This window comes from Ostreococcus tauri, assembly GCF_000214015.3.
Source record: "Ostreococcus tauri WGS project CAID00000000 data, contig chromosome 16, whole genome shotgun sequence".
Lineage (NCBI taxonomy): Eukaryota > Viridiplantae > Chlorophyta > Mamiellophyceae > Mamiellales > Bathycoccaceae > Ostreococcus > Ostreococcus tauri.
In genome coordinates this window covers 290,030-316,446 of record NC_014441.2, presented here as the reverse complement: position 1 = coordinate 316,446, position 26,417 = coordinate 290,030, and the positions used below count along the sequence as shown (strand labels likewise).

The window sequence follows — 26,417 nt, the reverse complement described above, 5'->3', positions numbered from 1 at the left end:
TCTCCGGATCGAGCGCGAGCGCTCGGAATAACCCCCCTGAGAAACCTTTGATCTCTTCGTCCGCGGACGCGCCCATGAGCGCGGCGAGTCGACGGACGGCGTCGCCGCGCTCCGCGAGTCGCGCGCGCAGCGCCCGGCGTCGCGGCGTCGCGCACGCGAGACCGACTAAACCGCGCACCGTCACCTCATCCTCCTCCGCGAGCGTCGCGTCGATGAATACCTCAAACGCCCCGGCGCGGATCAAATCATCGAACGCGTCGTCGTCCTCGGCGCACCCGCGCGCGAGATTCACGACGAGATCCGCGCCGCCGACGCGCGTCATGAAATCCATCGCCGACCCCCCCGTCGCGCGCGCGCACGCCATCGCGAACGGCACGCACCGTCCATCGCCCACGACCGCGTCGAACCCCCGTCGGTCGCCCTCGCGTTGGACGAAGCGAAAGAAATCCAACGCGTTCACGCGCGCGACGTCCGCGCCCTCCGCCTGGCCGTCGCCCTCGATCGCGATCGTCGCGCACGCCCCGACGCCGTCGAGCGCCAACGCCCGCGATCGGGCGTCGTCCACCGTGGCGCACAGCGCGCTCATCGCCGCTAACGTCGCGGCGTGACATCGCATCGTGCGCGATCGGTCACCGAGGGCGTGGATTAAATCATCCATCACCACCGCGAACGCGCTCGGTAACCGCACGCGCATCGCGAGCGCGCCGAGCGCGGACGCCGCCGCGGTGATCGTCGCGTCGTCGCCCGATCGGAGCTCGCGCGTGAGGTCGTCCACGGTGATCGGGAGCGACGACGCGGCCGATGGCATGAGTGCTCGATTCGCGATGGGATGTGACGGCCGCGACGCCGCGCTCGGGCACCGCACGCCTCGACGCGCGGGCGAGCGGACGCGTTGGATGAATCACTACGACGTCCTGGGCGTGGAGCCGACGGCGAGCGCGAGGACGATCGCGAGGGCGCATCGAGCGATCGCGCTGGAGACGCACCCGGATAAAGTGTCCAACGGGACGGATGGAGAGAAAGCGGCGGCGCGGGCGCGGTTCGACGCGGCGCAGCGCGCGTACGAGACGCTGAGAGATGATGCGCGGCGGATGGCGTACGATTCGGAGATGGAGGTGAACGGAGGACGACGGGACGACGTGATGATGAACGTGACGTTCGCGGAGAGCGCGCGGGGCGGGACGAAATTAGCCGTGGTGCCGTTTAAGATGACGTGTGAACGGTGCGATGGACGTGGACGGATCGACGGTGCGAAAGGGGAGGAGGGGGATGAAGGGGTGTGCGGGAAGTGTCGCGGGGACGGGGTGATGGATGCGTATTATCACGGACGCGTGTACGTGCCGCGAGGCGTGGCGCACGGCGCGCGATTACCGATCGTCGGTCGGTCGCAGAGCGTCCGAGTGCGGATTTTGCCGAGCAAACAGTTCACCAGGGATGGGATGCACGTCAAATCGACGCTTCGTTTGAGCGCGGAGCAGGCGCGAGAGGGTGGGTTCTTCGACGTCGAGACGGTGTACGGGACGGAGACGGTGTACTTTGATGAGGAAACGAAGCACGGGGACACGAAGACGCTGCGCGGCAAGGGACTGGAGCAGGGGAAGAAATTAGGTGATCACATCGTGGTCGTCCAAGTCGAACGCGAGCGCGCGCCCGAGGATGAAGGAGAGCCATCCGAGGATGAGGACGACGAATCGGACGCGAAGAAGCGAAAACAGGACGACGAGGACGACGAATCGGACGCGAAGAAGCGAAAACAGGACGACGAGGACGACGAGGACGATGTGAACGACGCCAAACAGGAAGTGGAAGGAGATGAAGATGATGCGAAGGAAGATCCTTCGAACGCGGCGCCGGACGCGGCGGACCTCGAGCGCCTGCTCGCCGAGAAGAAAGCCAAACTCTTGGCCCAGCTCGACGCCGCGGGCGCCAAGTGAGCGCACCCGCATCGACGCATGTATTAAAACGTAGCAACTAGACGTGATCGGTGACCACTCTGAGCACTCACATCGTTCCTCGCCATCCGCGCGACGCGCCTAAAATAGCTCTCGCGCGCCTCCGCGCCGCACACCATGACGCGCGCGCTCGCCCCCGCCCCACCGCTCGCGCGCGCGCGAACGCGTGCGCAAGGTCCTCGACCATCGACTCGACCCTTCAGCGCGTCGGTGCGCGCCGAGAGCGAGACGCACGGTCGGCGTCCCGACGCTCGAGCCCACGTTCAGCAAAATCTCATCCAGCGACGCTCCGTCGTCTCTCGGGCGTCGATCGCGAACGACGTCGCGGTGAACGATGCAAATGATCGCTTCGGACGTCCGCGCGCGCGGGCGCCCGCTCAAGCGCCGCCGATCGTGGTTTTGGGTGGTTTCGGCAACGCGGCGAGCGACTACGAAGACGCGCTCGGGAGCGACGACGCGTCGTTGGTGAAATCGCTCAAAGAGCGCGGATTCGCGGTGCACGTCGCTCGATTGGAGCGAAAAGATTGGGCGATCGGGATCTTACGAGGAATCTTCACCAAGGGGTTTTGGTTGAACGCGTGCACGACGCGCGAGAGTTACGGGTGGTATTTAGAGCGCGTGCACGAGGCGGTCGAGGAGGCACTCGAGGCGAATCCGGAGGCGACGAAGGTGGATTTAGTCGCACACTCTGCCGGTGGATGGCTCGCGCGTGCGTTCATCGGCGGCGCTCGAGCGCTGAACGCGAGCGAGGCGGAGTGTTCGGGAGAGGCGCTGGAGCGGGACGCGCGCGTGCGAAGACTGGTGTGTCTGGGGACGCCGCACGCGCAGGATGCGAAATCCGATCCCACGCGCGGGGCGTCGAAGTGGGTGAATGACACCTGGCCCGGGGCGTACTTTGCGCCCGAAGTCCGCTACGTGTGCGTCACGGGACGCGCGGTGACCGGGGACGTCACGGCTGAGCCGAAAACGGTGCGCAAATACGCCGCCGGTTCCTACGCCGTCGTCGCCGGTGGAGACGGGAACGGCGTCGAGGGCGACGCTGTGGTCCCCAATAGCGCCGCGCTCGCGTTAGAGGGCGCCGAGACGGTGGTCATCGACGGATGCTGGCACTCAATGTCGACCGTCGGCACCTTTGACGAAGCGTCCAAGTTTCCTTGGTACGGCTCGGACGACGTCGTCGACGAGTGGCTCACCGCGCTCTGCGACTGAGCACGCATAGGTATCGCACTTGCATCGTCATCATCGCGGTGCATCGATGTATTCGCACCCACACGCTTTCGCCTCGTCCGCTTCGCCCGGCTTCGCCTCCGCCGTCTTCAGTGCGCGACTCGCACTCGCGCCGCGCGCGATGCCTCGTCCGTCTCCCGTCGACCCATCGTCGTCCTCGGTCGACGATGACCCACTCGGTGCCTTCGACGTCGGCGAGCTGCGCATTCGAAAGCCCCCGCCCGCGTGGACGACCGCGGCGATCGTGTCCAGCGTCTTGGCCTGGGGCGGTCTCGCCGTGCACAACCTCCGCGCGCTTCCAAGGTTCGATGGCGTCCCCCCCGTGAGCTTCGACCGGGTCAGGGCGAGCGCGAAGTTTATTCCGAGGTGCGTGAACGCTCGAGAGGGCGTTGAAAGCGATGGGACGGCGTGAAAGACGCGCACGCGTCGCGGCGAGAAGCGTTTAGTGTTGAGCGCGCGACTGACCGAGCGGACGCGCGATCGGACGACGCAGATCGGCCCTGTTCGCGCTTCGCGTGGGAACGTTTTTATTTGGGATCTTCTTCGTCGGATATCACATGATTTACGAGGAGCGAAAGAAGCACACGGACGGGATGGAGTACCTGAGCGATTGGACGATTTTGTTGCTCTTCGCGACGGAGGGCGCGTTGGGGCTTAGCATGTATAGGAAGGAGCGAGAAGAGGGAGATTTGAATGGTTTAGCGAACGCGCTGACGATTGCGTACGCGACGACGTGGACGATGAATTTAGTAGCGAGCGCGGGGGCGTGGTTTTCGTTCTTTGCGTATCCAATGTGCGCCACGCTCGAGGGCGTGGACGACTACCCGAAGTGTTACCTGGAGTGGTACCGGCTGACCGAGCACGCGGCGAACATCGTGGTGTTGTTTTTAGAGTTCTTGTGCGGGGCGATGCCGATACGGCGACGCGATTTCGGGTGGCCCATCCTGTTCATGGAGGCGTACGTCTTATTCAGTTGGTTTTCCTTTTGGCGTAGCGGCAAAGTCGTGTACGACATGTTCGCCTTCTCCAAAGGTTTAGAGTCCTTAGCCTGGCACAACGGCGCCTTCCTGGGCACCACCGCCGCATTCTTCATCGCCCTCAGGCTCCATCAGCGTAAGGGCTACCGCACCGCACCGGGCGTTCGCGCCGCCGGGCCCTTCATCGTCGCCCGCGTCGACGGCGAAGGCGCGGGCGAAGCCGACCCCCTCGTCGATCGCCCCAAAACGTGATCCCGCTCGCGCGCGACGTGTAAGATTAGCTAGCGATCCATCTCAAATCTCTCGACTCGTCAATCACCGCCTCGACCGTCCCGCGTCGCTCCGCCCGCGTCCGCGGCGAAGATCACCACATCCACCGTTCACGACCCAGCACCCGAGGACCCCACGCGCCCGAACCCCACGACGGCACTTCGCGTCGCTATGCTCGCCCACGCGACGCGCCGAGCGACGTCCCGACTCGCGCGATGCGCGCGACAAAACGTCCAGCGTCGATCGATGTCCGGCGGCGCGTCGATCGAGGAAGAAATCGGTGCGTCGAGGCGCGATCTTCGATGATTCGCGCGCGCGCGCGGTGGTCGCGAGACGGGCGAATTCGTTTGATTTCGACCGTTTTAAGAGCTTTGCGACTGACCGGAGGATCGACACGTCGGACGACGCAGCGGAGATGAATAAATGGCGATCGGTGAGCATGCTCGCCGTCCCGGCGTGCGCGGGATTCGGGGTGTACACCCTGGCGAACGTCGAGCACACGCACAACGAGCACCCGAAGTACTCATACTTGAGAATCAGAAACCGAGAGCAATTCCCGTGGGGGGGAGATCTCGGGTTGTTCGAGTACCCGTCCAAGGAGCACTAGGGAGATCGGTGACGACGACGCGGGATTGTAATCTAGGTGAACACATGAATCGTGAGACGCGAGAGACGCTCGAGGCCAAGACGCGAAAAATCAAAACAACCTATGGTATCATTGCAATCCTCGAACATCTCGGACGACGGCGGAGGGAGAATCAGATAATAAGAAATCGCCGCTCGCGCGCGCGCCGTGGAGGGGACGACGGACGACGTCTTCTCGCTCACTTGAGCTTTTTGTTTTCGGCGGCGAGTATGGCAACCTCCTTGGCGTACTCGATTTCCGAACGCTTGATGCCCTTCTTCATCATGTCGAACGTCGTGAGCTGAATGGACTTGTTCGGCATGTTTTTCATCGCGTTCGGGATGAAACCTCGGAAGAGTCCGCCGACGCCGTTCTTGGCGACGATGCCCCGGCCGGCGTCGAGAATGTTGGCGTACGTGCTGCCCTGCAACTGCATCTGGCGGCGAATGGTGTCGAGCGGGTACATCGAACCGGTCGCCAGAGCGGTGGCCATGAGAGATGCCGTAGCGATGCCCTGCGCCTCGTCGCGAATCTCCTCTGGAAGCGCCTTCTTGAAGAGATCGAACGCGCAAAAGTTGAGCGCGCTGTACGGAGCGATGGAAACGCACGTCGCCGGCAAACCCTTGAAGAAACCGATCGGGCCTTCGTTCGCCAAAATATTGCGCGCGACGTCCCCCATGCTCTTCGCGCTCGTGTCCACGCTCAAACGAAGACGAATGATGTCCAACGGGTACGTGACGATGGTCGCCGTGCACGCCGCGCCGGCGCCCGCGAGCAAGCGCGCCGGAACCGACAACTCCCCAGTCTCCTTGTTCTTCAGCTTATTCTTGTACGCCTCGTAAGAATACAGCATCGCGCTCGAATACGGCAAAATACGCACCACCTGCGGCACGTTCCCTCGCCAGTACCCCGCCAATCCCTCCGTCCTTCCGATGGCTAAGAACGCCGCCAACAACCCTTTATCCGCCGCCGCGACGCTCGCCGCGGACGCCCTCGACGCGCCCGCCGTTTGCATGATGATCTTCAATCGATCCAGCGGCGCCGTACACGTCTTCGCCATCGCTCCCGCGACGCCACCGGCGAGGAACATCGCCACCGCGGGTTTCACGCAGTGCGTCACGCACGCGATTGGGTTTTCGCGCTCCGTCGCCAGCCGACGCAGCGTCATGCGTCGTTCCACCGCCGTTCTCACCTTTCGTCCCGCCGCGTTCGCCGTCGCGGCGAGCGCGGAGACGACCTCATTCACGTTTCCGTCGCGTCTCGTCTCGGCGTCCGCCGTCGTCGCTCCCGCGCGCGCGAGCCCCCGTCGCCTCGAGCAACGACCGCGATGGGTTCGCCCATTGTCCCCCCTCACCGTCGACGCGGTCGTCCACGACGGGCCGCCGAGCGCGCGCGAGGCGAACGGGCGCGTCCGCGAACGCGGCTCCGAGGTTGACATCGCGCCCGGGACGTCCACGCGCGCTCTGACGCGCGACGCGATCGACGCGGGCGATCGACGCGCGGGCGTGGGTCGTTTTGAGTCGTGACTCGTGAAAGACCCCGTCCGCGCGTGACACACCCGCGACCGAGCCGCCGGACGGTGGTGCGTCCGTGTGGTGCGTGCTGTGATGAGTGATGACTCGTCAAAGACCCCCTCCGCGCGTGACACACCCGCGACCGAGCCGCCGCCCACGTGGCACGGGTCGTCGCATGAGTCGTGACTCGTGAAAGACCCCCACCGCGCCATCGCGCGGGCGACGCCGCCGCCGCGCGCGCGACGTCGACGCGCGCGCGCGATGGGCGCGCTCGCGTGCGCGACCGCGCGCGCGGTGGCGACGGTGGGTGACGGATGCGCGCGCGCGGCGGGTCCACGCGCGCGGCGCGAGCGGAGTTCGACGACGACGCGCGCGAGAGAGAATCGCCCGACGCTCGACGCGACGACCGGGACGACGGTGACGGCGACGATGGGAGCGCGTCGACGCGTGCGTCGATCGGCCATCGTCGATCGAGAGGAGAGCGAGCGCGAGGGCGCGCGCGCGCGGTCGAGGGCGGCGAGAGCGGCGGACGGGACGGAGGATTACGCGCGGTGGAAGTGGCGGCGCGTGATGTTAAAGGTGAGCGGAGAAGCGCTGGCGGGTAAGGAAGGGTTCGGGATCGACCCGGAGGTGGTGCGGTCGATCGCGAGTGAGGTCGCGGAGGCGGCGATGGGCGGAATCGAGGTCGCGCTGGTCGTCGGTGGTGGGAACTTTTTCCGAGGCGCGGAGAAGGAGGGCAACGGGTTGGACCGGGCGAGCGCCGATTACATGGGCATGCTGGCGACGGTGATGAACTCGTTGAATTTACAGGCGGCGATCGAGGGTAAAGGTGTTCCCACGCGAGTGATGAGCGCGCTTGAGATCAAGGAGGTGGCGGAGCCGTACATTCGAAGACGAGCGATTCGACACTTGGAAAAAGGACGCGTCGTCATCTTCGGCGCGGGAACGGGGAATCCGTTCTTTACCACGGACACCGGCGCGGCGCTAAGAGCGGCTGAGATCAACGCGCAGTGCGTGCTGAAGGCGACCAAGGTGGACGGCGTCTTCGACAGCGATCCGAAAAAGAACAAGAACGCCAAGCTGTACAAGGAATTGACGTACGAAACCGTCCGCCGGCTTGGTCTCGCCGTGATGGATCAGACCGCGATCACGCTCTGCGAAGAGAACGATATCCCGGTGGTCGTATTTAACATCTCGAAGGAGCGAAACATCGTCAAGGCCCTGCGAGGATGCAGCGTGGGCACGTGCGTCGGTTCGCCCGAGAACTGCGCCGACACGTGCTCGTGAGCATCGCGCTCTGAGTTTTTCAAAAAGGGGAGCGGTCATCCGTTTCTTCGCTCGTGCGCGTCCAGTGCACAGACGTGAGAAACGTCTCTGCATCGATCCGTCCGCGCTTGTAATATTAGAACGTTATACTTTAAGCTCGCGCGAACGTGCGGATGCGATGAATAATCAGAAACGATGCCACCTCAACTACAAGTAAGCTAGGGCTAAAACCGTTCCTCAGACAAGGTCTGCGTGTCCTCGGATGCGAGATTAGTCGAAGAGATCGAAGTCCATTTCGGCTTCTTCTTCCTCTTCCTCCTCGGCCGGGGCCGCGGCGGCACCGGCGTCACCGCCGGCCGCACCGGCGGCGCCGGCCGCAGCCGGAGCGCCACCGCCCGCACCGACGTTGGAGATCAAATCACCGACGGACTTGGACTCCAAGAACTTGGCGAAGAGACCCGCCCAGTACGGTTCGATCGTCATGCCGGACGCCGAGACGACCGCGTTAATCTTGTCAGCCGTCACCTCTTGACCATCGTCGTGGAGGATGAGAGCGGCGTACGTGCAAGCGAGATCACCAGACATTTTGTTTTCTGCGTTCGTGCAAACCATCGACGGCGCGCTCGTCAGTCGTCGCGTTCACATATGTCGTCAACATCATCACACATCCATCGCCGTGCGCGGAGCGATCGCGCGCGCGCCGCTCGTCGGAACCCCCGTTCGACCTCGAACGCCCCGCCGACGCCTCGAAAGCCCTTCGTCACGCGATCTTTCCCGGTGCAGCGCTCTCCGACGCGTACGAAGACCCGCTCGAACGCTTCAAAAGCAAGAATAAATCACCCTCGATCCATTCACCGCTCTCGACGCGCGCGTGCGCCCGCACGCGCGCGTCAACGTTCGAACATCGGACGAACGCTGCGTACGAACTGGGGTTTTCACCATCCAGTGCGAATCAGCCTCCGCGTCCTCGTCCGTGCCCCCTCGCGCCGACGCGTCACGCGAACGAACGCATCGCGTACCTTTAGTTTTGCTTGAGTCGTAGCCGCGAGAGAACGCTTTAACTGCCTGAGCGCAGAGCACACGAGTGAGGACGATCGAGCGACGCGCGCGCGAGGTCGTCGAGGGTGGGGCGCGACCGACGTGCGGTCTGTGACGCCACTAGTGTAAACACATGCGCATCGAGCGCGTCGGCGCGTCGGCGGGACGACGACGGATCGAGCGAGCGACGCGGTCACCGGTATCATCGATCGCTCGACGCGTGATTATCAAGCTATTCTAGGTGTTTCATGACGAGCGAACGAGCTAGTCGTCGCCGCGTCGCGGTCGCTTAGATCGACGCGCGCCGGCGGCGACGACGGATTTTGTCTTCGCGTCGTACTCGTCGCCCTCGCGCCACTCGCGCTCTTCCTTCTCGAATGCGGCGGCCCACTTGGCGTCGTCCTCTTTCTCACCCTCCAAATCGCGCTCGTTTCCGTACTCGTCGAGCGGGGATTTCTTCTTGCCCGGTTTGCCTTGGCGCTCGCGCTCCGCGTCGGCGCGCGCCTCCTTCTCTCGATTCTTGCGCTTGACATTCGCCTCTTGCTCAAGCCGGCGCTTCTTGCGTAGTTTCTCGCGATCGACCTTCTTCTGCTCGAGCGTCTTGATCTCGTCCGCCGTCTTCTTCACGTAGGCGTGGTAGAGGACACGGCCGTCGCACATGCCTTCCTCCACCTTGACCAACTCTAGTTCCATCCTCGGACCTATCTCGCTGAGGACGATCTTGGACGTGCTGTCGGCGTGAGCGATGCGGTTGAAATCTTGCGTCAAGTGCACTCGACGACTCTCGTCGTCAGATCCTTCGCTGTCGCTCGCGTCGCCGACGCGCTTGTCGAAAAACTCGCTCACGTCCTGCAACTCCCCGAGATCCGGCGCGTTTCGCGACTGTAAGAGCTTCTTCAGCTTCTTGTTCGCCCCCACCGGAACGGCGTTAATGCTATAATGTCTGAACTGAAACCGCTTCGCCTTGGCGTCGTAATCCACGAGCACCGCCCGCTGACACGTCGACAGCTTCACCTTGCGCACGTTTATGGGCGGAAACATATTCTGAAACGTAATCGTCGCCAACTTTTGATGCGCCTCGTCGCCAAAATTATTTAAAACCACCAACGGTGGGGACAAGAACGCCTTGGCCGGATTCCTCGGATTCTTCTGCGTCGCCGCCACCTCTCTCGCGAGAGAAAACGAGTGAATCTTAAACGTCAGCGTCGGCCCCCTCGGCGTCTTCGCAATCTTCAGATACTTGTTCGCATCCGACGAGCTCAACATCACAAAGTGCGAGATCCCCAGCGGTCCGCTCACCTGGACGAAATCCTTCAATTTATTACTCTTCGACTCCTTCAGGTTCTTCGCCGTGTGCGGCTCCATCACCTGCGTCGCCGCCCGTCGCCTCCGTCGTCAGTCTTTTCTCTCTGATCGACCCACGCGCGTGATCGCGCGCGACGATTCCACGCACGCACCCGTCGCACGTCGTCCCGCAGATCGCTCACCGCGTCCGCTTTCCGTCCTCGGGCGAACACCAACGCGCGCGGACATTCCTTCGCCCCCGCGCGTTCGGCGGCGGATGCGTCGACGTGGGTCCGCCGTTTCTTCCGTCGCGTCTTCGCCATCGCGCGAGCGCGCGCGCGTGCACTCGCGCGCGACGCGTTCGCGTTGATCGACCGCCCCCGTCGCGCTCTGCGTCCGCGCGCGCGGTCGACGGCGTCGCGACGGAGGAAACGGCGGCGGTCCGGGTGGGTCGTGGACGCGCACACGCGGGTGTTTTGTCGGTGACACACGCGGGTGTTTTGTCGGTGTCACACGCGGGTGTTTTGTCGGTGACACGCGGGTGTTTTGTAGACACGGGCCGACGACCCCTCCACGCGCGCTCGCGTTCGAATCCACGGCGCGCGCGATGGGAATCAAGGGCCTCCCGACCGTCCTCGACGCGCACGCCGCGCGCGTCTCGCTCGCGTCGTGCGTCGAGGACGGCGCGAACGCGCGCGCGGCGGTGGATGCGTACTCGTGGTTACACAAAGGTGCGTTCGCGTGCGCGAGAGAGCTCGCGCTGGGCATCGCGCCGTGGGGGGGGCGGGAGTCGCCGTACGTGCGGTACTGCACCCATCGCGCGCGCATGCTGCGACATCACGGGATCGAGCCCGTGATGGTGTTCGACGGCGACGCGTTGCCGGCGAAGCGGCGAGAGGAGGGCGAGCGGCGAAGACGAAGACGAGAGGCGCTCGAGCGTGGACGACGCGCGGAGGCGGCGGGAGATGGACGAGGGGCGACGACGCATTTCGCGGGGGCGACGGATGTGACGCCGGAGATGGCGCGAGAGTTGATCGTGGCGCTGAAGAGGGAGAATTTTGAATACGTGGTGGCGCCGTACGAGGCGGATGCGCAAATCGCTCACTTGGCGCGGACGCCGAAGGAGCGGGGTGGGGTCGATATGGTATTCACCGAAGACAGCGATTTGGTCGCATACGGATGTCCGAAGGTTATGTTCAAGTTGGAGAAGAGCGGTGACGCGAGGCAGTTTCGGTTGGAGGACATGTTGGCGGGACGGTTGCCGGCGGCGACAGATGAAAACGAAAACGAAAACGCCGAGAACGCGGCGACGACAACAGCCACGAACGGGACGAAGAAGCGATCGAACGGGAACGTTTTGAACTTCCAAGGGTGGGGGTACGACTTGTTTCTCGATCTTTGCGTGTTCTCGGGTTGCGATTTCTTGTCCAACATTCCCGGCCTCGGCATTAAGAAGATGTTTAAACTTCTGGATAAGCACCGCGACGCACAAGCGGTATTTACGGCACTCCGGGCGGATCCGAAGATAAATGATATTATTCCCAATGGGTATGAAGAGGATTGGCGCAAGGCGAGGATGATTTTCAAGCACGCGGTGGTGTACGATAGGAACAGTCACACGCTGGTAAATTTATCGCCGCTCCCGGACGAAGCTGTATTCGATGATTTGGATTTTCTCGGACCGAAATTCGACGATGGGCAGGCCAAACGCATCGCTGATGGTGAACTCAATCCCATTTCGCGTGAGAAATTCGAAAAGACGCCGCCGCCCAAGGCGAGGACGAGGACGATTGAACCGGTCAAATTCGGTGGCAAGCGAAAGCAGGCGAGCGGTGGCAACGCCGCCGAGCGCTCATTCATGATGAATTTCTTCACCAAGGCGGCGAAAAAGGTGCTCTCGCCGATGAAGAAAAGTCCCGCGAAGCTGCCAACGTTAGATTCGGACGACGACGACGACTTGGCCTCTGTCGTCCTTGCTTGCGAGGCCAGCAAGCGCAACGCGTCAATCGAGATAGATTTACTCGAGAGTGACGACGATGGGTGTCTTCCGGGGACGAAAAACGCCCCACCGGCACCGTTCGCGCGAATTGTCCCTTCCGAGCGGCCGAGCTTGCTCAAACAGCTCTTCTCGCCCAAGCGAAGGCTGAACTAACTTCATCGATTTTGTAATTTGTTTCCCCTTTAGCCTCCAACGAACTTTGTTGAATCATAACTCGTGCGCGGAGTCAACAGTGAAGAAATGAAACGGCATCGAATTGAATTGAATTTTGAACAGTCACACGTCGCCTCGCGCGCTCGTCTCGCCTCAACCCACGTTCAACACCCCGTAAAAATGTCTCTCGATCTCTACGATATCGCCATGCAGGCGTACTTCTCCTTGTACGGCCTGACGATGACCACCGACCCCGACATGTTCTGGTCCGCCAAGGGAATTATGCGCGTGCCGTATGTCACCGCCTTCGGTGGTGCGACCTCCGCGGTCGGTTTCTTCGCCAGAATGACCGGCTTAGGATTCGTCATCATGGTTCTCGGACGAAGAGCCGGGACGCCGAAGGCAACGTTCGCCAAGCAAGCGCTCGCGTTCCACGTCTTGTCCACAAAGTGGTTCTGCGATCTGACGCAGGTGGTCTCCACGAGACGGTCGCCGAGCATCTTCATCCCGTGGGCGTGGAAGCTTCAGGTGTTTGTGAATATTGTCCTCGCTCTTTGGGGGATCGTGGCGCTCGGTGGACCGAAGAAGGCGCTCAAGCTGGATTAGACTCGCTTCTGAGTGAATCCCGATGGCAAATGCGTGCGAAAAATGACACGTGCCACCCGCAGTCCGGTGAGGTCTCCGAACCGGTTCCACGACGCGCGAGAAATTTTGTAATAAGACTTACTTAAGCCACACACGCGAACGAGCGCGACGAATGAGGACGGGCGAGGGGCAAGACGCGCTGAGCGCTGTTTGAGAAACTGAAAACTCCGTTTTCAAAGTCTGTCTATGACCGTATCGCTCGCCGATCCGGTTCGTCTACAGTCGCCACACCCTCCGCAGAAACATCATGACCGCGCGCTCTTCTATGAATTTACGCTTGGTTGATGGCCGCCTTCTTCTTTTGCCAGAGAAGGTCAATGGCGGAGTCCGATTCACCCTGCGTGTGCAAACGTTCAGTTATCATCAGTCTCGAGTCTCGCCGTATCGATCGCTCTCCCACCCTCCGTCGTCACGCGCGACACTCCGGCGTCAGCTCCCTCGCCGTCGTCGCGCTCGCGCTTCGAGCCGATCAACCTTCGCCCTCTCTCCTCTGACGCCTCGTTAGGTCTGGTTGAACCCAAAGCCCTAGTCGATCGCCCCAGCGTCGCCAGCACCGTCTCCTCGACCCCGCGCGGCGCTTCTCTTTCGTTAAAACCGTCGCGCGACGATAATTAACAAACGCGTCCACCGAAACCGAGTCGCAAACGTACCTTCGAGCGCACGTAGCCGGCGAGCGCCAGCGTGGTGTACTGTCCGCTGTACACCCCGTTCGCGTCGAGGTGCCCCACGTTGAGCTGCACCGAGGCCTTATCCGTGGCCGTGATCAGGCGGTTGGTCCAAGAGCACTTTCTCGGGATGTAAAGGTCCACGTTCTCACCGTCAGCGTTGATCATGTCGTCGTAGCGTGCGTCGAACAGAGAGGACGATGCGAAGATCGTCCAGCGACCTCGTCGAGGGTCTCGCGGGCTCGAATGGGAAAACGCTCATGGACTGAACACGGTACTTTTTATGCGAAATCCGTGTAGGTTTTTATATGATAAAGTTCGGACATGTGGGTCATATCCTGAATAGGATTACACTGTAAGACGCATACAGATGACGAAAACCAGGACGATCGCACGAGCCGTCCTAGCGTGACGTCTCTCTCGCCTCATTCGACGACACGACCATGAGCGCTGCTTTGGGATTCAGCGCGTCGGTGAGCGGCGCTCGCGTGGCAGTTAAGGTGCGTGAAAGATTTATTTTTATGGTTATCCGTCGTGTTTCCACGTTTGCGGACGACGCGGAACGCGCGCGCGAGGGATGAAGACACCGCGGGTGGGGTCGGCGCGCTCGGAGGGCGACGAGTTGAACGAATGATATAACGAGCGCGCGACTGACTTATAGGGTACGTTTGGCAACGCACAGGCCGAAAAGAGAACCATCAGCGCTCGCGCGCCGTTGCGAGTGGAGAACCGTGTGGCGGTACGTGCGAAACGCGAGCGACTACGCTGGCGCGAGGCGCGAGCTTTAACCCTATTTCTTGAGGGCTTGTGAAAAGCGCGTGGAGAGAGGGCCTTGAGGACGCTTAGGAGCATCGCGCGTATAATGATTTCGATTGAAAACGTTCCATGACTGACTTTTTTTTATCTTAACGCGATCGCAGCTCCGATTCACCCGCATGGGCCGCAAGAAGGAACCGTTCTACCGTCTCGTTGCCATCGACTCTCGCTCCCGCCGCGACGGCTCACCGATTGCGCAGCTGGGCTGGTACGATCCGATCAGAAAGGAGTCCTCTTTGGACGCCCCGGCGATCAAGGATTGGCTCAGCAAGGGTGCGCAGCCGTCAGAGACCGTGGGTGCTTTGCTGAAGAAGGCTCTCATCATGCAGTAAATGAAAGGGATTTAGTAGCACGCCGGAGCCAGGAGGAGACGACTTTTAGGAATTAATTTGTAACCAGACGCAAAATTTGCTTCAAATTAACTAAACTATTCTAGTTCTACTTCTTTTCGTCCGTGCTCATTCCTGAGCATCGTGTTCGACGCGTGCGCGAGTCGCGGCACGCTGTTCCTGACGCTCCTGATGCTGCTCCTTGAAGAGCCTCCTTATGTGTGTCACGAAGCCCTTCCCGAAGCACTCGACGATTGCTTTCACGCGAACTTTGTACTCGGCTAGAGCAAGAGTGGAGCCTTCGTCTTCGATCCACGGTTCATCGTACTTATCGAGGACGTGATTCAACAAGTACCCTTGAATCGCTGCGGCTTCGTGCTTCACGGCAGAGCGATATACATTGCAGGTTCGGTCCAGCGAGAGATTCGAAAGTTGTACGTTCTCGATGAAGAGTTTCTCGGTCAAGTGCTTCAGTCCCAAAAGATCAAAGCGAGTCGCCACCGAAAGAATCTCTTCACATCTTTCTTGCAGGAAAGAAGGATGGCATACACTCGACATGGGCGAGATAGTTCCCGAGTAGATGAAATCCATCATCGCCTCGAGTGCGGATCTGCTGACGTCTTCAAGATCCACGAGGAGAGTACCGTCGGGAAGACGCTTGCCTGAATCAAGAACCGACAGGAACGCATCGGAGGCGTGCGTGAAAGCGATTTGATGCGCTCCGAACTCATAGCGCTCGCCGTTTTCCCTGCCGATGAAGGTCACGTCAGAAAGTTCAGGATCCTTGAAGTTTGCCGGCATGTGTTCTTCCGCCGTCGGCGTCGATGGCGGTGGCATCGTATGCAATTCTGTAGCGTTCTTAGGGCAAATGTTATTCTTCACTTGCCGTAACGCTTCCATGACGACGTTCACTATGCGCCTTCCACCACTGAGTCCAGTTTGTGCCTCGGAGAAATCTATCATCTCAGCCGGTGTGCCAAGGAGCATGTCCGACAGCACTTTGAGACCACCTTTAGTGATGAAAACGGTGTACAGCTCATCCGGGTTCTTGTCCATCAAGAGCCATGAGAGTGCGAGCGTCACTCTTTGCTGCTCGAACGGTTTGCCGTTACTGATCAAGAACGCGAGATAGTTGAAGACATCCTTTCGCAAAATTCGATCCTTCAGGCGATTTATAGTCTTCGTCAGGCACTGCTTGCTCTGTTCTACCTCGAGATTGCTGAAATTCAAACGCATGAACGCGTTCTCCTTGAGCATGTTCGCAACATTGTCGTAATGGTCTGACAAACCGTACAATGCAAATGCAGCATTGTGCTGCAGGTTGTTTACAAATCGTTTTGCGTCCGCTTGTAACTCCTGATCGCTCTTCCCTGTGACGTTATTTAGACGAAGAACGTGTGAAATTTCATCGACGTCGGATTCGAGCAAATTTAGAAGCGGTTGCAATCCATCAGAGTGACAAATGCCAACTTGATTATCTCCGTGCTGTGCCAGCCGACCCAATGCGAAAGCAGCCATCTCACGAAGACCCGGCTCACGATGACGTGAGAGCATCTTGATGAGAGACTGGACTGCACCACGCTGAACGATTTTAGTCCTATAATCAGGATCGCCCTGCGCCGGAGGTTCAAGGCGCGCGGCGAACTGACCGAGCAAAAGCGCTGCTTCACGCTGACTTTCTGAGCAGGGAGATTTGAGCAACTCAATCACCGGTTGCAGTGCACCCTCATCTAGTGCACGACGCTTGATGTGTGGTGAAGAGTGTACTAAGTTTCCAATCACGCCGATGGCTTCTTTGTGTAGTTGCACATCCTCTAATCGAGCCATGAAAATGAGCTTTGGAAGTGCGCCACATTCAACAATTTGATTCTTGTTCTCACTGTTCTTGAAAGCCAGCGTCCTCAACGTGCTCGCAACGGCTCGCTGAACCTTTTTCTCTTGAGAATCTAAAAGAGCGACAAGTGGTGGTATACCACCGGCGTCACGCACCATATGTTTGATCCGATTATTTTCGTGAGCGAGGTTTGTGATTGCGTCGGCAGCGCGTCTCGTGATGCTCGCATTTGCAACATTGGCGGGACCGGTGCCGCAAGGTTGATATCGCTTCAGCAATGGGATTAACTGCTCGATTCCATTCTTTGAATTTACTTGGAACGAATCTGCGATGCGATTTTGATTAGCAACTTTCGTCGCCAACAACCCGATCACAAAGCAAGCTTCCTTTTCAACGTCACCCACTCCTGAGACTTCGAGCTCTTCCACCAAGTTGTGCTCTTGCAAGATTCGACACTTGTGAAGTAACATTAGAATAGGGACAATGATCCCCACGTGCGAACAGGCACTGTCGGTATCGCCATCCATGAGAATGCAACACACATCAGAGAGCTCGTCGTCAGCCTTGAGTCCGCTTTTGACCGTCCTCATGTGCGTAATCACCCCTTCATACCATTCGTGAATGCTCCGCCAGAAAGTCCGTCCATCTCGGACTCCATCCGTCTTGGGACGTATTGCTTCCTCTTCGAAGAGCGGGTATTCCGGTCCAGACACGCCGTAAGTTTTTTGGAGATGTTCCACGAGAGGACAAGTAAGCCCACTTGGTATGGGTTTACCTCGTTCATTCATCTCATCCGCTGCTTCTTCGAGCACCCTCCCTGAGCTCGCCAGCATTTTGAACACCCAGCTTTCATATGATTCGTCGTGAAATTTGTCAATATGATCAGATATATCGATCTTCGATGCCAAGCTCGAGGTAAACTTGCTCATCATGATTTGTAAACGCCTATCAACGCAGATGACCTCCAAAACAGCGGTGTCAAAACCAACAGCAGAGGATGGAGACTCCTTCACAACCTCTGCCAGAGCTCTGAGCGATATGCGGAGCTTGTCAGTATCCCAGTTGGAAATTTCCATCACTCGCTCTCCCTTTGTATCGATATTCACGCTTGGTTTATACAGATTCGTCACGAGCTTGTGATGTTCTTCGAATGCGAGGATGCAAGCTGAGATGGCTCGACCCGCGTTCATTCCCTTGTACTCTCGTATCTCCAACAACGTGTTGATGATGGTGCCCGAATTGTAAAATTGTGCTCTAAGCTCTGGACTTTTTCGCACGAACATGGCTAACGCAGCCAGCGCGGCGGGGATCACTTTATCTTTCGTCTTCGCATCGCTTTGCAGTGCGGTTCGAGAGCCGTCAATGCTCGCTAAACCCAAAACACTCAGAAGCGCAGACTCGACATCGAGAAAGTTGTCTAGAACCGCCGCTTGCACCTTCTTAGTCATCATTTCGCATCGTGTCGCCAATATTTCGCCATCCATGGTTTCATCTTCCTGTTCATCCGAGCTCAAGGCGAAGCAAGCACAGATACCGAGAAGTTTCCACTCAGCTTCGTAGTCGTGAATGTCCGAGCTGCTTCCCACCTTACCACGCCGAGCGCGGAGATAACAAAAGAATATAGAGAACACTGGATCGACCAAGTTCTCGATATCAGCACTCCTCGTCTTGCTCGGGTTCACGGTCAAAAGTGTAAACAACGACGATATATCCGCCGTGAACGCTTCATGATCTGATTCGCAAGCACTCATGCACGCGTGATCAGCGAAGACGTATCCGATATCCAACTTGAGAAGAATGTCTCGCGCCATCTCTTTCGTAGAATTGCTCTTGTTGCGCTCAATCGTGCTCATCAGACCGTTAGTCCACTTGGGAAGTCTCGTCAAATCGGATCCAATGGCTTTGATCTCTTCATACAGTTCCTTCACGCAGCAGCTCACGACCGCGAGCACGTATCGAGTGAGTTTTCGTTGAAGCTTGTCTGAAAATCTTTCATCGTTCGTGCGGTGCCCCCTTGGATATCTTTGGCCCTTCAAAGGAAAGAAGAAAGAAACAGCAGCCAGACTCTCGATGAGTTTGCATAACTCTTCATAGCAAGCTCGTTTCGTGGCCTCGTCCGAGTGGACGTTTTGGTGACTGCCGTACCACGCTCCGAGCGTCTCGGAGATGCTCCCTGCTCTCATCGAAGAGAGATTCTTGTAGAAGACCTCCAGCAGCGTGCGGCTCCAAGTGAGAAAATCCTCACCTATGAAGTGAGTGATGCGATGATGATATGCCTCTTTCAAGCAGCTGAGATCCGACGCGATCTGAACCGCGCGAATGGCCCAAGACAAGAAGTGCACTCCCGAATCAAAGTTTTCATTTGTGATGGATGCCGTGGTGAACGCTTTCAGAGGCTTGAACACCACATCGCAAACCGCCTCAGCGCAATACTCAAAACTTGCGTGAATCGTTTTGAAAATCTGGATGATAGTTCTAAAGTCACTGGCTCGTCGACCAAACTCGTCGGGGACGTCTCCGTTCGCCTCGCGTTTCGTTATCTCCTTGACCATGGCAGAGACGTACGATTCGCACTCGGACACCACGTCTCGATCCTTTTGCATAGAAAGCCGAACTCCCGACGTCATCAACAGTTTCACCCAACTACGAATCAGTTCATCCTCGCGCGTTTTCCAACACAAGCGCCATGATTCTGGTGTCGCTGCCATGGCGAGCCATATTCGCTTTCGAACTAGTCTCGACTCGTCGAAAGCCTTGGCGCACGCCTTCAAGAGCTTCGCCGCCAACCGCATCGTGTCCATCGAGCGAGTAGCTGAGGTGCCCCCCAGCGCGCGGATGTGCCCACCACTCGTACCGATCAGCGCTGATTTCTCCTCTAACGCCAGCGTTATCTTCCGCTCGTACTCCGAGGCGTGTACCAAGTGCTCGGGCAGAGACGTCCCGGTGTCAGGCGCCTTTGCGTTCAGCGCCTCCACCGCGTCGTCCATCGCCCTCGTCCACCTCATGAACGCCTCCTCGTCGTTCGTCCTCTTCACCAACCCGGCGTGCATCTCGATTTCATCCTCTCTCCCTCGCTTCCCGCTCTCTCTTCGCGACGACGACGCCGTCGCCAATCCTGTCCGCGCGAGCGTCACGCTCGTCCACGGTGCTCTGGTCCGCGCGTCGACCGCCTCGTCGCCCTCCTCGTCCGCGCGCACCGCGACCTCGGCGTTTGATCGCGTGCTCGTCGATGATCGGCGCTTCTTAGACGCCGAATCGTCCGCGTGCGTCGTCATCGTCAGCTTCGAAACCGTCGCGCGTCGAGACGAAGCCTCTCAAAAACGCAGTCAAAATCAAAAAGTTGAATCAGATTCAACGATGATTCGAACGCCCACCGCGCACTCGCTTTGGTTCGTCGCGCGCCTTCGTGCTCAGGACCGTCGTGCGACCGACGTGTGCGCGACGTGGACGACGTCGCGATCGAGGCGACGCGCGAGACGCGATGTGGGGTGGAGCGACGGGTTCGCGCGAGACGAGTGCAACTATTTTTTGGTCGCGCGCCAAACCGTCGGCGTCGATCGGTTGGTGTGTAAATGAATATCACTGCACGAGATCTGTCTAAATCGCGCGGAATGCGTCTACTTCCCTTGGAGAACGCCGATGAGCTCATCCTCTCGAAACAACGCGTACTCGTTGCCGTCGCCCACGTTCACCGAGACGCCGCCGTATTCCGGGAGCATCACCTTGTCCCCGCTCTTCACCTCTGTCGACCCGAACGATGCGCGTGAACGTCAGTACACATTCTCGAACAGAAACCTACGAATTTCACGCGGAGCGCGTCGTCGATGATCGTCTCTCTCGTCGTCTTCGCGTTCGCTCCACGCACCCATCGGCACGAGCTCGCCGTTCGCCGCCCGCCGTCCCGGCCCCACGGCCAACACCTCGCCCTCCTTCAACTGCGCGCGCGAATCCCGGTCAGTCCACCGTCGACGTCTCACCCGCGTCATCGTCTCCCACCGCGTCCACGCGCTCGAATCCACCCCATCGACGTCCACGTCGTCCCCTCTTCGGCGACGAAACGAATCGAAGCGATGCGCATTCTTCCATCGCCCTCCCCCGACGTTCGCGCCGCGCACCTCGTTCGCGGCGGACGATTCCGGGAGTAAGATCCCACCCGCCGTCTTCGTCGCCGGTTTCACGCGCTGGACCAGCACGCGATCGAGCAAAGGTCGGATCGCACGAAGCCGCGACGCCATCGACCTCGCGCGCGTCGATGCCGGCCGTCGACGCGACGTCGGGGTTTCGCCACCCTTTGTGTCGTCTCGAGGCATCATTCGCGGACCCTTTGTGTCGTCTCGAGGCATCATTCGCGGACCCTTTGTGTCGTCTCGAGGCATCATTCGCGGACCCTTTGGGCGTCTCGAGGTATCATTCGCGGACCCTCTGGGCGCGCGACGGCGGACGTCCGCGAATCGCGGCGCGCGTGCGCGACGGGCGTGGCGACGCGCTCGGCGACGGGCATGCGCGGCGTCTCGGCGAGGACGACGACGACGACGGATCGTCGCGACGCGTCCTGGGCGAGGGATCGTTTGGGTGCGCGAACGACGGCGAATCGGTCCCGAATTGGGGGGTCGTCGTCGCGCATGGGAGCGACGACGACGCGGACGACGTACGTGGAGACCTCGGAGGGATGCGCCGATGCGCTCGTGGCGGTGGTGAAGAATGCGAGCGCGAGGGCGATCGCGTCCAGGGGGACGTTCTCGATCGCGCTCGCGGGTGGGTCGTTGATTCGGATGCTCGGCGCGCTGAAAAAGGCGGACGCGGAGGTGGAGTTCGGGAAGTGGGTCGTGTTTTGGGTGGACGAGCGCTGCGTGAAGTGGGCGGATGCGGAGAGTAATTTCGGTGGAGCTAAACGGGCGCTGTTCGATGACGTGGACGTGCCGAAATCGTCGCTGTTTGCGATCGACGAGACGCTGTGCGAGACGAATGCCGGCGCGGCGATTCCATGCGCCGAGGCGTACGAGAAGGATCTCCGAGCGTTGACACCGCACGCGATCGAGCTCGACGCGAATGGACTGCCTGTTTTCGACATGCTCTTACTTGGTTTCGGGCCGGACGGACATATCTGCTCGTTGTTCCCCAATCACGAGCTCTTGAAGGCGACAGATGGGTGGATTTTGCCCATAACCGATTCGCCGAAACCGCCGCCCGAGCGCGTGACATTCTCATTACCCGTGGTGAACGCGGCGCGGGAGAAGGTGTTCGTTGCCTCGGGCGAGGGTAAGGCGGAGATGACTGCTCGTATCTTAGAAGAAGCTCCACAGGACGGTTCGATTCCTGCAGCTCTGGTCACGGGCAACGTGCGGTGGATCATCGACGCCGCCGCCGCGTCAAAGATGCGCAACAAATGACAAATATCCGCTCGCTGTGTTGTAACAAATCACTCTACGCTCGCTCGCGCGATTCCGGGGGATTTCGCTCGTACAATGTTCCGATCGCTTCGTCCCACGGCGCTTCGGTCATGAGCCTTCGATAAATCTCGCCGCGCTCTTTCAAGATGCGCTTTCGTGCGCTCGGCTCCGTAAACGCAAGCCCATCGTGAAGGTTTTCCCGACGAATTTGATACAGCGCGTCGATGAGATCGACTGGATAATGGCTCGATTGATCTTCGTCGATGACCGTTTCCTCGGTATCCTCCTCTGGACGAGCGTTCACTTCGTCTTTGCCGTGCTCTCTGGGCGCGAGTCCACACTGTCGAAGTTTGTCGTCGACTTCAATCGAGTCGTCCAGAGAATTGGCGAGGAAAAAGTCCGCCTCAGCGGATTCAGCGGTAATCCTTCCAATGGAAACCTTATTTAGCTTCAAACGCGCGCATCCTCGGCGATAAAGCGCCTTGGCCTTGATGGCAAAGAACTCAGGTTCGTCTGGCCGTGTGTCAAGAACGTCGTTACAGTACAACTCAGATTCTCTGTAGTCGCCCAGTCTGTACATGACGAGCGCGAGATTGAGATACACCTTTCGAGAGACTTCGTAGCACTTCTCGTTATTCACCACACCACACGGGTTGTAATCCTCTTCGGGTTCGATGAGCTCGAACGCGTCGGCGGCCGCGAGCCACTTCCTGCTCGCCGCTCGGTAACGCTTATTCATGAAAAGCTTCTTCCCGAGATCGTTCATCTCCGAGCCGAACGCGCACCTATCGAGTGTGAGCATGTCATACTTATGTGGTCTTCCGGGTTTGATCTCAAGAATCTCAACACGTCCTGGACGAACGATGTGCTCGACATTCGGAGGTAACGCTTCGTGGTCGGTGAGCGACTGCTCGCCTCGGCACACGAACTCAACCACCGCCCCTTTGGGTGAACCCAGGATCGCGCACTCGACGCCGAAGGGCACTGATCCATCTTGCATCGTGAATTCAACCTCATGCTCTATGTCCCCTTCGTCGTCGAATCGCCAACGAACGCGCACGTGGTTCTCGCGAAGGACTGTTTGGTGTGACTCGCCTCCCTGCTCTGCGCCGCGCACGACGACTCTTTCCACGTCCTCCTCTTCGGAAATGTCGTCACCTGGCCCCTTCATCACGCAAAGATCGGGGAACAGATCCATTAATTCTTCCATTTTCGTCGTAACGCCTCGAGAAACGCGCGAAGAAGTGAGGCGTATGATGTCGTGACGCGACTTGTCGCCGAGCGCGAGGAGCAAGTTATGAGCAGGTCTCTCTACCTACGGTTACAAACCCAATCCGATTCGTATGCTAAGTGATTTAGTACTTCATGCCTTCACGCAAGATGTCGTACGGGATCGGCGTCAAGAGCTCCGACTTGACGTTCTCGAGGGTGAAACCCGTACGCGGTTGGCCCGTGACCTCACGCTTCGTCGTGATCTTCTTGCCAGCCAAGTGAGCCTCGTGGTGCGCCTTGTCGTTCGCTTCGCGACGAGCGATGAAATCCTCACGGCATCGAGAGTGTTGCACGTGCTCGATGCGCACGTGGATGCGCTTACGAGCAATGCGACCGCCGATCTGCTTGTTGATCTCCACACCCACCGCGCGCGGCGTCACGTTCCACACTTGACCCGTTCTGCCTTGGTACTGCAAGTACGGCATACCCTTTTGTTGCGCCGAGTTCACCTTGATGTCGACATAGTCACCGACACGGAACGTGCGCAGGTACGTCGTGGTGTTCAACGTACCGTGCTCACGGTGACCGCGGGAGAAGAGGTTACGGGTACCGTGGCGGAGACCGCGGGACCGAGCGCGTTGGTTACCCATCTGTGAATTGGGAAAAAAAGTCCAGGTCAGTCGTCTCGTTCGAGCACCATCGAGTTCCGTTCCTCCAGATCGCAAACTAAAACGTTTCCATCGCTCTCGCGTCGCCCTCCGACCGCATCGCCGATCGCGCGTCCACCGAAGCGCCATCGGACGTCGATGCACGTTAGGGCTTCAACGCTTCACGGCGACTCGACCGATGCGCGCGTCCCTCGACGCGTTCGACGTCTCGAGTCTCGACACCTCGCATCGAGGCGACGAAAGGAATCATTTGCCACGTTGTTCAACGCTCGATCCAACGCTCGACGTCTCCGTGCGACGCATCGCCCGCGCGAACCGTCGAGTTTCGCCGCCTAGGGTCACTCGCGCTCGAGAGCGATCGTTCGACCGCTCGCGCGCGCTCGACGACCAAAGGCTTCTAAAACGTCGACGATCGCGCGCACACGCGTCCATTTCGTCGTTTCACCCCGTCGCATCGATCGCGAGCGTCACGCACCTCTCGTTCACGCGCCGCAAAGAGACGGACCGTGGCCCGATCGACGCGCGCTCGACGTCCGCGGTGTCCCACGCGAGTGATGGACGCATGATGACGGAGAATTTAAATCACACAGTGTGAATACTACCTAGAATACTATCCAACGACCAATAAGTCTAGGGTTACGCCAACACACCCCACCGCGCTCGAGTCGCTGGGACGCAGTCGCGACCGCGCGCTCGTTTTCTCGCACCCGCCGCCCGAGCACCAGCGGGACGAGGAATCTTCCGCGTCGTCGATCACTTCTCGTCGCGCCATCGGAGGACGCGATGAGCGGGGCGTACGATGAAGTAGATCTGGAGGATATGGAGTGGAGCGACGACGCGCGGGCGTACACGTATCAGTGTCCGTGCGGGGATTTCTTCCAAATCACCCTGGAGGAGCTGCACGCGGGAGAGGACGTGGCGCACTGTCCGTCGTGCTCTTTGGTCCTGCTCGTGATTTACGACCCCGATGACTTACCGCCGTTGAAGGAGGCGGAGGCGTAGAAGGTGGTGGACGAGGTCAGAGGGCGAAACGTAGGACTTAGAAGGACTAGCGGCGCGGGATAGCAAACGCGCGCGCGCGTGTAATAGAGTACAATACAATGAACAATAGACTATTTGAGCGCCGATTCGGCGTCGGCGACGGAGCGAGCGAGGCGAGCGTCGACGTGAGCGATATCTCTCACCGCTGAGAGATTTTCAGACGCGGAGGCGACTTGACGATTCGACTCGGAGTTCCCGGAAGTGAGCGTACGGAGTAGAGCCGCCGCTCGAGCGTGCTGCACGACGATCCCCACCCGGATCTCCGTGCGCAGACTCTCCCGACGAAGCGCGTCGAGCGCGCTCGGCGAGAGTACGTCCAAGGCGAGCAGGCATAGTTTGCGCGCCTTGTCGACGTTGCCGGTGCGCGCGTGAATCTCGGCAAGGTGAAGTCTGGTTGACGCAAGCGCGAGCGCACCGCCGTCGCCGCGCACCTGCGAGAGAATCTTCGCCGAACGCTCGAGCAACGCAGTGGCTTCGTCCAGTTGATCTGTTCTCATAAGCACCACGGCGAGGGATTCGCACGCACCGGCGATTTTGACGTGATCGTCACCGTTCATGTGCTCGAGCGAGAACAAGACACGCCTTCGAACGCGCTCGGCGTCTTCAAAGCGTTCGCCCTCGTAAAAAAGCTGTGCGAGACGCTTCATGCGACGAATGCACGCATCAGTGTGTGCTGCTCCGATCTCTTCGCTCACCTTGATCGATCGCTCCAGCAGAATCGCGGCGTCTTCCTTTCGGTCGCTCCGGCAGAGCACCTCTGCCATGTGATAGAGCGTCGTCGCGTACTCAGGGTGATTCGTCCCGAGCGTCGCCTCTTTTCTCTCCAAAGACTTCGAATACAACTCATACGCTCCATCGATATCGTTTTGCTTTAATCGACAACCCGCCAGATTGTGCAGCGCCGTCCCCACTGCCGGGTGATTTTCCCCAAACGCGGCGCGCAGGATGTTCAGCGCCTCAGCGAACAACTTTTCGCTCTTCTCCCACTTCTCCTCTATTCGATCAAGCTCGGCCAAATTATTCATCGCCGCCGCGACGTGCGCGTCGCCCTCGCCGAATCCCTTTCTCGCCTCCGCGAGCGCTCTTTCTAAGTACCGTCTCGCCTCATCCAGCTTTCCCTCTCGCACGAGCGTCCGTCCGAGGTCCGTGTAAATCCGCCACTGCGCCGTGCTCTTATTCGATTTCGGCGCTTCTCGCGCCTCACGCGCGTCCTTCGCCACCCCCTCCGCCCGTCCGACGTTCGGGTCCATGCCCCCGAACGCCGCGACGCCTCCGAACGCGACGACGACCAGCGGTGCGCGCGCCCATCGCGTCGTCGCCTCCCCATCCTCCCCCGCGCGCTCGAGCGTTCGAGCTCGATTCGACGCGCGCGCGTCGACGGACGCGCATCGGCGAACGATCGACCGCGCCGTCGTCGCCGACGCCATCGTCCACGCCCGTCGAGCGACCGTCATCGCGATGACGCCGTCGAGGACTGGCGCCCCGACGTCGAGACGGTTGTGTGTTTACACC

The 26,417-nt window shown here is 59.7% G+C and overlaps 20 protein-coding genes across 20 annotated transcripts in view; 10 read left to right on the top strand and 10 right to left on the bottom strand.

The window, feature by feature from the left end:
* OT_ostta16g01830 (SART-1 protein) overlaps positions 1 to 694 on the bottom strand; it is a gene marked incomplete at both ends in the record, with an annotated part of 2,505 nt that extends 1,811 nt beyond the window's left edge. Inside the window, one exon of the mRNA XM_022985558.1 lies at positions 1 to 694. This exon is cut by the window's left edge and continues 1,811 nt beyond it. Within this exon, the coding sequence (XP_022840354.1) occupies positions 1 to 694 (694 nt within the window).
* A 112-nt stretch (positions 695 to 806) lies between these two features.
* OT_ostta16g01820 (HSP40/DnaJ peptide-binding) lies at positions 807 to 1,934 on the top strand (the record flags this gene model as incomplete). The annotated part of the gene is made up of 1 exon (XM_003083594.2): positions 807 to 1,934. The coding sequence occupies one exon, from the start codon at positions 807 to 809 to the stop codon at positions 1,932 to 1,934; it is 1,128 nt and encodes a 375-aa protein (XP_003083642.2).
* Positions 1,935 to 2,069: 135 nt separating this feature from the next.
* On the top strand, positions 2,070 to 3,161 carry OT_ostta16g01810 (GPI inositol-deacylase PGAP1-like; the record flags this gene model as incomplete). Its single annotated transcript, XM_003083593.1, has 1 exon — positions 2,070 to 3,161. One exon carries the CDS (start codon positions 2,070 to 2,072, stop codon positions 3,159 to 3,161), a length of 1,092 nt encoding a protein of 363 aa, XP_003083641.1.
* Positions 3,162 to 3,300: 139 nt separating this feature from the next.
* On the top strand, positions 3,301 to 4,408 carry OT_ostta16g01800 (Cytochrome c oxidase, subunit VIa; the record flags this gene model as incomplete). The annotated part of the gene is made up of 2 exons (XM_022985557.1): positions 3,301 to 3,545; positions 3,673 to 4,408. 2 exons carry the CDS (start codon positions 3,301 to 3,303, stop codon positions 4,406 to 4,408), a joined length of 981 nt encoding a protein of 326 aa, XP_022840353.1.
* A 189-nt stretch (positions 4,409 to 4,597) lies between these two features.
* On the top strand, positions 4,598 to 5,033 carry OT_ostta16g01795 (Cytochrome c oxidase, subunit VIa; the record flags this gene model as incomplete). Its single annotated transcript, XM_022985556.1, has 2 exons — positions 4,598 to 4,706; positions 4,837 to 5,033. The coding sequence occupies 2 exons, from the start codon at positions 4,598 to 4,600 to the stop codon at positions 5,031 to 5,033; spliced, it is 306 nt and encodes a 101-aa protein (XP_022840352.1).
* A 217-nt stretch (positions 5,034 to 5,250) lies between these two features.
* Positions 5,251 to 6,777, bottom strand: OT_ostta16g01790 (Mitochondrial substrate/solute carrier; the record flags this gene model as incomplete). Its single annotated transcript, XM_003083591.2, has 1 exon — positions 5,251 to 6,777. One exon carries the CDS (start codon positions 6,775 to 6,777, stop codon positions 5,251 to 5,253), a length of 1,527 nt encoding a protein of 508 aa, XP_003083639.2.
* Positions 6,778 to 6,826: 49 nt separating this feature from the next.
* On the top strand, positions 6,827 to 7,852 carry OT_ostta16g01780 (Uridylate kinase; the record flags this gene model as incomplete). The annotated part of the gene is made up of 1 exon (XM_003083589.2): positions 6,827 to 7,852. The coding sequence occupies one exon, from the start codon at positions 6,827 to 6,829 to the stop codon at positions 7,850 to 7,852; it is 1,026 nt and encodes a 341-aa protein (XP_003083637.2).
* Positions 7,853 to 8,101: 249 nt separating this feature from the next.
* On the bottom strand, positions 8,102 to 8,416 carry OT_ostta16g01770 (Ribosomal protein L10/L12; the record flags this gene model as incomplete). The annotated part of the gene is made up of 1 exon (XM_003083588.2): positions 8,102 to 8,416. One exon carries the CDS (start codon positions 8,414 to 8,416, stop codon positions 8,102 to 8,104), a length of 315 nt encoding a protein of 104 aa, XP_003083636.2.
* Positions 8,417 to 9,133: 717 nt separating this feature from the next.
* OT_ostta16g01760 (Brix domain) lies at positions 9,134 to 10,476 on the bottom strand (the record flags this gene model as incomplete). The annotated part of the gene is made up of 2 exons (XM_022985554.1): positions 9,134 to 10,237; positions 10,327 to 10,476. 2 exons carry the CDS (start codon positions 10,474 to 10,476, stop codon positions 9,134 to 9,136), a joined length of 1,254 nt encoding a protein of 417 aa, XP_022840351.1.
* A 284-nt stretch (positions 10,477 to 10,760) lies between these two features.
* On the top strand, positions 10,761 to 12,305 carry OT_ostta16g01750 (5'-3' exonuclease, C-terminal domain; the record flags this gene model as incomplete). The annotated part of the gene is made up of 1 exon (XM_003083586.2): positions 10,761 to 12,305. The coding sequence occupies one exon, from the start codon at positions 10,761 to 10,763 to the stop codon at positions 12,303 to 12,305; it is 1,545 nt and encodes a 514-aa protein (XP_003083634.2).
* A 180-nt stretch (positions 12,306 to 12,485) lies between these two features.
* OT_ostta16g01740 (unnamed product) lies at positions 12,486 to 12,911 on the top strand (the record flags this gene model as incomplete). The annotated part of the gene is made up of 1 exon (XM_003083585.2): positions 12,486 to 12,911. The coding sequence occupies one exon, from the start codon at positions 12,486 to 12,488 to the stop codon at positions 12,909 to 12,911; it is 426 nt and encodes a 141-aa protein (XP_003083633.2).
* Positions 12,912 to 13,221: 310 nt separating this feature from the next.
* On the bottom strand, positions 13,222 to 13,783 carry OT_ostta16g01730 (Ribosomal protein S21e; the record flags this gene model as incomplete). Its single annotated transcript, XM_022985553.1, has 2 exons — positions 13,222 to 13,287; positions 13,601 to 13,783. The coding sequence occupies 2 exons, from the start codon at positions 13,781 to 13,783 to the stop codon at positions 13,222 to 13,224; spliced, it is 249 nt and encodes an 82-aa protein (XP_022840350.1).
* A 275-nt stretch (positions 13,784 to 14,058) lies between these two features.
* OT_ostta16g01720 (Ribosomal protein S16 domain) lies at positions 14,059 to 14,763 on the top strand (the record flags this gene model as incomplete). Its single annotated transcript, XM_022985552.1, has 3 exons — positions 14,059 to 14,115; positions 14,298 to 14,354; positions 14,536 to 14,763. The coding sequence occupies 3 exons, from the start codon at positions 14,059 to 14,061 to the stop codon at positions 14,761 to 14,763; spliced, it is 342 nt and encodes a 113-aa protein (XP_022840349.1).
* A 126-nt stretch (positions 14,764 to 14,889) lies between these two features.
* OT_ostta16g01710 (BTB/POZ-like) lies at positions 14,890 to 19,869 on the bottom strand (the record flags this gene model as incomplete). The annotated part of the gene is made up of 1 exon (XM_003083581.2): positions 14,890 to 19,869. One exon carries the CDS (start codon positions 19,867 to 19,869, stop codon positions 14,890 to 14,892), a length of 4,980 nt encoding a protein of 1,659 aa, XP_003083629.2.
* Positions 19,870 to 20,211: 342 nt separating this feature from the next.
* On the bottom strand, positions 20,212 to 20,829 carry OT_ostta16g01700 (Chaperonin Cpn10, conserved site; the record flags this gene model as incomplete). The annotated part of the gene is made up of 3 exons (XM_022985551.1): positions 20,212 to 20,336; positions 20,460 to 20,529; positions 20,710 to 20,829. 3 exons carry the CDS (start codon positions 20,827 to 20,829, stop codon positions 20,212 to 20,214), a joined length of 315 nt encoding a protein of 104 aa, XP_022840348.1.
* A 264-nt stretch (positions 20,830 to 21,093) lies between these two features.
* On the top strand, positions 21,094 to 21,984 carry OT_ostta16g01690 (6-phosphogluconolactonase, DevB-type; the record flags this gene model as incomplete). Its single annotated transcript, XM_003083579.2, has 1 exon — positions 21,094 to 21,984. The coding sequence occupies one exon, from the start codon at positions 21,094 to 21,096 to the stop codon at positions 21,982 to 21,984; it is 891 nt and encodes a 296-aa protein (XP_003083627.2).
* Positions 21,985 to 22,018: 34 nt separating this feature from the next.
* OT_ostta16g01680 (Tetratricopeptide repeat-containing domain) lies at positions 22,019 to 23,182 on the bottom strand (the record flags this gene model as incomplete). The annotated part of the gene is made up of 1 exon (XM_003083578.2): positions 22,019 to 23,182. The coding sequence occupies one exon, from the start codon at positions 23,180 to 23,182 to the stop codon at positions 22,019 to 22,021; it is 1,164 nt and encodes a 387-aa protein (XP_003083626.2).
* Positions 23,183 to 23,339: 157 nt separating this feature from the next.
* OT_ostta16g01670 (Ribosomal protein L21e, conserved site) lies at positions 23,340 to 23,846 on the bottom strand (the record flags this gene model as incomplete). Its single annotated transcript, XM_003083577.1, has 1 exon — positions 23,340 to 23,846. One exon carries the CDS (start codon positions 23,844 to 23,846, stop codon positions 23,340 to 23,342), a length of 507 nt encoding a protein of 168 aa, XP_003083625.1.
* An 801-nt stretch (positions 23,847 to 24,647) lies between these two features.
* On the top strand, positions 24,648 to 24,866 carry OT_ostta16g01660 (Zinc finger, DPH-type; the record flags this gene model as incomplete). The annotated part of the gene is made up of 1 exon (XM_003083575.2): positions 24,648 to 24,866. One exon carries the CDS (start codon positions 24,648 to 24,650, stop codon positions 24,864 to 24,866), a length of 219 nt encoding a protein of 72 aa, XP_003083623.2.
* A 110-nt stretch (positions 24,867 to 24,976) lies between these two features.
* On the bottom strand, positions 24,977 to 26,332 carry OT_ostta16g01650 (Tetratricopeptide repeat; the record flags this gene model as incomplete). The annotated part of the gene is made up of 1 exon (XM_003083574.2): positions 24,977 to 26,332. One exon carries the CDS (start codon positions 26,330 to 26,332, stop codon positions 24,977 to 24,979), a length of 1,356 nt encoding a protein of 451 aa, XP_003083622.2.
* Positions 26,333 to 26,417: the final 85 nt, after the last annotated feature.